At 33.1% G+C, this 8,685-nt stretch overlaps 1 protein-coding gene across 1 annotated transcript; it reads right to left on the reverse strand.

The window, feature by feature from the left end:
* Positions 1-2,933: 2,933 nt before the first annotated feature.
* On the reverse strand, positions 2,934-6,920 carry LOC111055844 (abscisic acid and environmental stress-inducible protein-like). Its single transcript, XM_022343143.2, has 2 exons — positions 6,684-6,920; positions 2,934-3,302 (listed from the first exon to the last, which is right to left on the reverse strand). Exons 1-2 carry the CDS (start codon positions 6,708-6,710, stop codon positions 3,087-3,089), a joined length of 243 nt encoding a protein of 80 aa, XP_022198835.2. The 5' UTR covers positions 6,711-6,920; the 3' UTR covers positions 2,934-3,086.
* Between the last annotated feature and the right edge of the window lie 1,765 nt (positions 6,921-8,685).

The raw sequence follows: 8,685 nt of genomic DNA on the forward strand, positions 1-8,685 counted from the left end.
GATTGAATACTGCAAAACATAATCTATTGAGGAAAGCTTGAGTATTTCTAAATTTTGAATTCATGCCTTACTCCATATTTTTTGTGATACGGGAAGTTTCTAGTTTTTTATTATCAACTCATATACCAAGATGTTTTACCCACAGCAAAGCACTTGAGAGCACAGTGACTCTTCAGTCTTTAAGACTCTTTCATTACAAAATAAGAAGGAAAAATAATTCACTGATATTTTAGATGTTGAGAAACATACATAAAGAATAGTCAGTGAAGTTTTTCTCACAAATGAAGGAGCTATTCATTCAAGAGCCACTTCAAACTGCTAATAATTGACTAAACGTAAGCAATAATATTGTTCAAACAATTGTCATACGGTACCTACCACTTCATTCATTGCTCGTTAGACGTTTCTCCATCTATGACTGCTCCTTGGGCACTCTTTTTTAGAGACTTCTCGAATAGTTCTCAATGAAGAACCTCCAGACTCCCGCTGCGTTAAACCATTACTTTTCAAGCTCAGCGCATGAATGGTTGTAAAACGTTCACTTCTTCACGTCACAAGAAGATGAAAAATATATTAATGCGAAATAACAATCAATGTGATTCAAGTAGCCCACTTGAAGTGGGTATAGGTAAAGTAGCTATTCATTGTGCTCATTAAGTATGAAAAAGAAGAAGATTAAGAATTAAAGACTAAGAAATTGTCAAAAACCACAGATTTATTGATACTTAGAAAGTATCAATAAAGGATGATATAATTGTTTGATAAAACCACGATTTATTGATGCTTAGAAATATCATCCTTTATTGATACTTTCTAAGTATCAATAAATCTGTGGTTTTTGACAATTTCTTAGTCTTTTCATTCAACATTTCTCTGAAACTTCAAGAGTAATAATAGAATATAACAGAATCGGAATGTACTGGACTGGTTTACTATAGAACTGGTTCACTATAGTTTTCTTTTTAATGAGTGATCCAGTAATAACAGATCATAGACCTCAAGAACAAAATAACTAATAATAATATACACTTAGGGCATATAAATGAATAATATTCAATTTTTCTTGAATTGAACGGTCTTGAGTTATGAGAGATAGGCTAAGAGATTAAAAAGTAAATTCCTGTCGAGTTTTGTTGGTGGAGAGTCCCTTGCGGCAGAAAGGTCCCACCTTGCCTGAATATATATTTATAGCCTAGGCTTAATATTCAAGCCGTCATTGGGTCTTGCGACTGTCATACTTCAGAGATTGATAAATAAGTAACTGCTTTTATTGCTTCATAAGGTATTTTGTCAAAATGAATGTATTCTTTGATTCCACTTTTCATTACAAGCTGCTAATTGATGAATCAATGTGAACTCTTTTTGAACGACAGCAGTCTAATTTAAAGTAGTCCTACCTATAAAAACAAACCCTACCGGTACTACCTATTTGATGAAGCGCTTTTCAGACCATTTTGTCCATCTCCAACAGCAGAGTCTCTCCAGAAGTGTTGTCTCTTCAACAGTCAGTGTCGTCAAATTATAATAGTATATGGAAGCGCTCCACCTCCATAAGTACCCCACCTAATAACGTTCATGAGTATTTACATGAAATTAGGCTGTCGTTAAAACAGTGCTCAATTGATTGAAAATCAATTTCAAATTTTCTGAACATTATGGGAGAGCTCTGAATTATTCGACTTGAATCGAATAGCATCATTATCAATTACTATTCATTAAATTCCATAACTTTTTCAGTTGGTAAGTGTACTGGAGTAGGATTAGCTACCATACCAGAAATTCTATGCTAATAATAGAAAATCGCATTTTTCGTTGTGTAAAGCCCTTTTCTTACCTCAGCAAGAGCTAACCTTTTCTACACACTCCTAAGAGTCCAAACAGTAACACTACATGCAAGAATATTAAGGAGATCTTCATTCTATGGATGTTAACAAGATTGAAGGTTATTCCTATTCTCTATAAATCGTATTAATTACGTATTAATACTCGATAATAGGAATATCTATTTTCTTATAATATCCATATACTATTAATATTTTTAATAGAAATGGAAGTGAAATTTACTCTGCCCTTAACATATTATTTGTGGAATCAATACAAGAAAATGTTAGATGAATAAAGGCGAACGCACACAGTTACAGACTGACGTGTGTTGATCTGCTTGAGAAAAATCAAACGTCTGCATGCAGACGTGAGCAGATATAATATGTAGACAGACGGACGTCTGCATGTTGCAACATATAAACTCCTGGGAGTGATTTTTCCCTCCGTCTGCTTGCATACGTCCCTATGTTGATGTTTTCGTTTGCATATTTAGTTGGTATCAAGATTTTTTATGTATAAATTGTTTAGAAACTCAGAAAAAATTCAAATCGTGAGAAGTGAATTTATTTGTAGCTATATGTATTGATTCCTAATTCATTAAAATGATAGCAGGAATCAATCACATTATATATAAATCGAGGAAGATAGAACGTTTGTCAGTTGTATCTTTGAAACCTATCACAATAATAAGGGCTAGACCATACTAAGCGTTGTCAGACGGTGTTTCCAGAGTCGGCAGAGCAGGAAGCTCTCCGATTGGCTGATTGGGCTGGTGCCTCAACAAACGCTTGAAGAAACGTTTAATGTGGTCTGGCCCTGAAAACGTCTACAAAAAGTGGTTTCTGTAGGCTACCAATTTTAATAAATCGAACACATAATCGCAGTTACTGTATTGTCTTAGGCCCGGTTGCACAAAAGCCGGTTAAATTTTAACCGTTATTAATCCCAAGAGAGCCAATCAGAGAAGGCGTTTTTGAAGAGACGGCTTCTCTGATTGGTTCTCGTGGAATTAATCACGGTAAAAATTTAACCGGCTGTTGTGCATCCGGCACTTGGAGTCTACATCAACATGTAAATGGATGAGAGTAGTGTATGGTAAATGAAATACATTTTTTATAAAAATACTGTTTAATTCGTAAACTTTTCATCTATCAGTGCGTGTTTGCTCAAGGTATATGAATGTTTCAAGTGAAGTGAAGTCTTGTGGGTTGTTTTTGATGATGAGAGGTGTGAAAATTTTTGGTGAACGGTAAGCTGAGAAGTTAACCGTGATGGTATCCACCGTGGTTATTGTGACCGCCTCCGTGGTTGTTGTGACCGCCTCCGTGGTTGTATCCGCCGCCTCCGTGGTTGTAATGTCCGCCTCCGTGGTGTTGTTGTCCGCCTCCGTGGTTGTATCCACCACCGCCTCCTCCGTTGCGGGGCAGTGGTTCAGGCTCGGGGGCGGCCATTGCTGAGCAAATCAGCGCCACTGCTACCTGAAATAGCACAGAATATCATTCAGCGACATTTTTCACAAAACATTTCTTCAACTTTGTCAAAAAAGGACGAGGTATTCTCTGATAATAGCACATAATATCATTCAGCAACATTTCTAATTCCAATAATTATGATTGTATGGTGGGAGATGTTGTGGTATTTCTCCATAATTGAAAGAATAAGATGTTGATGTTGTCAATACCACTTTAATCTATTCGAAAATTAATTCATCTTACAGAACCAGGTTTCATGGTAACACCTACCACATCTTCAGCTGAACTAATGAAACACATAAGCAGTGTTTCCATGGTGTTACCATGAAACCTGGTTCTGTGTAAGATGAATTAATTTTCGAATAAATAAAGTGGTATTGACAACATTAACGTCTTATTCTTTCAATTTCATAGTTCAAAAAACGAATTATTAACTCGCAGTCCGTCATGGATAGCAAAATAGAACAGTATTTCTAATTTGTCAAAAAGCATTATTAATATTAGCTCAACTTTCATGAGACATGAGATTTAATGACATCTTGTTATTAACAATTTCATGATGATCTATTTTTATTTTTTTATTATTATCAATAACTATAATTATAATTTGTTGTTATTTGTTTGTTCAGTTTTAAAATTTAAGACTGTTAGAAATTACATTAATGTTTCAGTTTCTACACAGATTTGGAGAAATAAATCATTTTCCATGAGACATATATTTATATTGTTAAAATTTATGTTAGTTACCGTATTATAATAAAATTATCTCTAATAACTTGATAGCTATTATCATAAAGAAAAGATAAAGCATATAAGAAGATATATCCCATGGTATAGATTGTTTATATTCCAAATTTCAAGCCGATTTTTTAAACTCAATCCAATTACTGGCAACTACTGTCTATTATTAATGTTGAAAGAATAAGACGTTGATGCTGTCAATACCACTATATTTGTTCAAAAACAATTTTCATTACACTCCCATACAATCAATTATTATTAATGTTTTGGCCGGGTGACTGTGGAAGAACGGCACTGTATGAGAGACTACCAACCTCACATAGGAACTTTCACGAACAAAAACGACGTATACTAGGACTATGAAAAATAAATCCGACTATCGGCTTGAGTTACCAGTGAAATTTGGAACATAAGCGCCCTATACCATGGGATATCTTTGTATGCTATCTTTTCTCTGTGCTGTTATTTAGAAAAGTTTTGAGAAAGTTCCATGCAGTTTTAAGGGAGAGGTTCATTTACACTGCAACAGCATTTCAGAAGTTTCACGTAAAAATCCGTTCAAAAACCCCTGATTTAATCGAAAATAATATATTTGTTTATTTCAAGTTATAATTAAAACCGATTACATAGAATTTATTGATAGGAATGACAAAAAATATTAATAAACCACACATTCTCATCTTTATGATTAGTCTATTTATAGTCATCTTATTCGTTTTTTTAGATACACGGTGTCTGTGTATGTGTCTAAGATATTGTTACTACAATATCAATCACTAGAAAACTAATATATTTCCATACACTGGTCTGAGTTTGCTATAGATTGACAACAGTGTAACATAACAACAAAACAGGTTTTTCAATAACTCATGCAATAAATATGAGTGGTTTGGATTATTTCAAAAAATATTTCTATTCAATACCGTATTTATGTAAGGTAGGTAGCCTAAGGCCTGCCACAAAATTTCTCCTCCACAATTACGCACATAGAAAGTTGATAATCCGGCTACTTTCACAGTGCAAAAATAATGAAACCAATCATGAAAGTATTAACTCAAGTATAACTTGAGTAATTCATCACAAATTAGGTTATTGAAATATAATAACAAACAATTTCTGATAAGTAACAGTAAAAAAAAACATGATCAAAATCCTAATAAAATTCTACTTTCTTGACTATATTTATCAGAAGCTACTTCACTTTGAGATGTTGTAATCAATATTATTTACTGAATATTCCACTTGAAAATATATACATAATATTTAGTTGATAATGAATAGAAATTTTGTGAATACCACAATTACCACTGAAAAAAAGTCAGGGCTTTGAATCGAGCTCTGATCTCATCAGAGTCAGTAGAATGCCTTCATGGCTTTGCAATAAGTGAATAGAGAAATTATTCTCTATTAATAAAATAAAATAGATCACATTTTTTGAGTAAAGTATTGTAAAATCCACCAAGACAAATTTCTTTTTTCTATTATGTATTATTTGCATGCGTTAATAATTTGAAATTGAGTGATTTTATTTGAATTATAATGCTCTTCGAGGTAAAGATTTTTCATTATTCGTTGTAAATAGTATTATTATTTTCTTCTCGATGTGAGAACCCCATAGAAAAATCTCGTCCATATTAATGACATACGAAAATCAACAACATTGCATTGACATGAAGAAACAAGTAATTTAATTGTGAATTACAATGAAAATCTCTTCTCTCTGTAGTTACCGTATAGAATATGAAATGAAATATTTATCATAAAATGTATAATATAATTTGATAAAATAGCCAATAGGTTTTGAAATCAATCAATAATTGACTTTCAAGTAATTCGGGTGACTTTGACTGCTGAGGACTTCTATATTAATATTTTATAAAAGTCACCTTTCCAACATTCTTGGACACAACCAATGGTATTCCTATTTTTTTAAAATAATAAGATAGATTTTTCTAGTATGATTCAGAGGTACAAAAGGATAACGTTAACTGCTTTGTTGAATAATATATAGACAAGGATAGCAATACCAATGTTAATCAAATTATAACGTGAAACGCACTATATAGGGGTTGAAAATATACCGGTGGTCGTTCAACAAATTCTTCTTTATTATATTAAGCTGTATATTGCTTGGAAATTGAACAATTCGCTTATAGTTTATTCATGTACAGTGCTATTTTGTTTTGTAGGCTACCACTATGGGTCTTGTTAGACTCAGTGGAAATGTCATATTGTATAAATAAATAAATTCAATAAACAAGGATAGCAGTATCAATATTAATCGATACTAATGCATTAATACAATACTAATGCAATAAGGTCTTGCAAGACCTGGCAATACATTGTCATTTGTGATAAAGAATCAATCAATCAATCAATACTTTCTTCAATGTTGTTTTCCATCACGAACTGCTTATTATTAAATCACTTTTTGCTATTAGAAAAAAGTGATTCAATCAATACTGTTCTTATAACGTGGACCTCGACTATAGGGGTTGAAAGTAGTAGCCTATATCGGTGGTGGTCCATCGAATTCATCTCTATTAAAACACACTGTATATTGTGTTGAAATTGAACAAATTTTATATTACTATTGTAATATACTTTTCAATGTGATAGAATGGGCTAGTATGTATAGGTACTTACAATAAGAATGAAGTGTTGACGCGCCATCCTGGTTCAGTAGTAGAAACAGAGAATGTTTGCAAAATGATGAGAGGAAAGCGACTGGTTAGACACGGCGGGTGTACCAGTTTATATATGAACGGCTACGATTCGCGAATAACCGCTAGCAGGTTGAAGCAGGTCGTTGACAGAATGAACTTGTAACACCAGAATCAGGGATCGGGGTGCTCCTGAGAAATGGGTGAGCAATAAAAAAAAACACACCGAGAAAGATGAGATTGAAAGGAGTCCACTCACACACACGCACAAACCTGATTGCTGCATACGCACAAACCGGTCTGCCAGCTACAAATTTCTAAACAAAATTATCCTTTATCAATAATTACCTAATCAGGATAAATGGTTTTGGCGATATGCTAAACGATGACCGCGAATCTTGTTACCAAGAAAACAGCAACAAGGAAAGTTTGGCAAAAACTTTCAATCAATTGATAGCCCAACTACCATTTCCAAAATAGTTTATTCAAATAAACTTAATTCAATTGTAAATGGAAACACTTCTGAAACAGCAACAAAAGTTACAATAACAGAAATAAAAATAGAAATTTAAGTACCCTTTTTACTTTCCTTGTCCTATTACCATAGGTAAGGAAAGTATTGCTTTCCAAAAAAATAAGATACCCTAATTTCATGTTTTCTATACGTTTCAAGGTCCCCTGAGTCCAAACATGATTTTTTAGAATTGTTTACTCGCAGTATGTTTTGCGGCTATGTGAACTTTATTAACTTGATGATGGCATAATGATAGATTGATAGCCAAAAGATGTTGTGAGTAAACAATTCCTAATAAGGGTAGGAAATTGTTATTTTTATTTCTATTTCAAGAGTAGCCCTAACTGAAAAAGACAATTTGATGGCGTTACAATAACATTATATCAATTTCACCAAACTATAGTTTATTGTAAAGAATAAGTTGAGTTTTGGCCCTCCATCCGAAGAAATTACAGCGTTGCTGTAACTCACAACATTACGGTTTATTCTCAGAGGAATAGGAAGGTAAATTTTATTAACATTATTCAATGAAGTTCGAACAATATTAAGGTTTAGAAAAAAATCAACAATTAGTAAGCAGTTCATTCTAAGTCACTTCTTATCTCAGTCATGGGGCGTCGTAATGCGTAATAATTTGATATCAAATTAACAGGGAGAATGTCTCCTTTCTATTGGTGTCTGGATAATTGTTATCCGACCTATAGTTATTTTTTAATTAATGATTATGTTCGTCAATGTCGAGACATTTCAAGCAGAAAACATGAAATTTTCGACATGCTGGTAACTTTTTTGTTTCAAAAGATAAGTGGGTGGTGAAAGCGAGAAAGTTTATCAGAAATAATTGAAATTATTTTTTCAATTGTCAAAAGTGGTCGGAAGATCGTATTTTGGTCTCCAAGGAATTTTAAAATTCGGAGAGTGGTTGCATCAAAACATTTTGATTCATACAAAAAAATACGGTAGCCTATTGCTTACAAAATTGCGAAAAAAAATGATCACGCTACTTATAATAATGAAGACATACTGTAGTTATTTTTCCTTGTAGCCTATTCATCAAGAGGTCAAGAGTAACGCGATTTTCAAATTGCTATAGTGACCTTATAGCTGTTGAGAAAGTTGCAGCATCACGTAAATCGGTGGACTCCTTAATACTAGGTTTAGCACTTATTTTTCCAGAGCTGTTTTTTCTCTTATATCTCACACTTGGTTTAGCACAATAAATTCTGAGACCTAGCAAATACTGTACTACCTATCTATTAAAATTATTGTACTATATTAGGCTAGGCACACACCAGCAGTTAGTCAAGACAAGACTAGTCACGTTTAGTCACAACACTTCACATTGTTGGTTATGATTAGTCTCTATGATTAGATCACTCACACTGATTGGTCATTGCAATTAGACATGTCTTTATAAGCAGCTATGTAAAGTAGCCTACTGTGACTGAACGTGTCTACTTGTCTTGACTAA

This window comes from Nilaparvata lugens, unplaced genomic scaffold, assembly GCF_014356525.2.
Source record: "Nilaparvata lugens isolate BPH unplaced genomic scaffold, ASM1435652v1 scaffold5791, whole genome shotgun sequence".
NCBI lineage: Eukaryota > Metazoa > Arthropoda > Insecta > Hemiptera > Delphacidae > Nilaparvata > Nilaparvata lugens.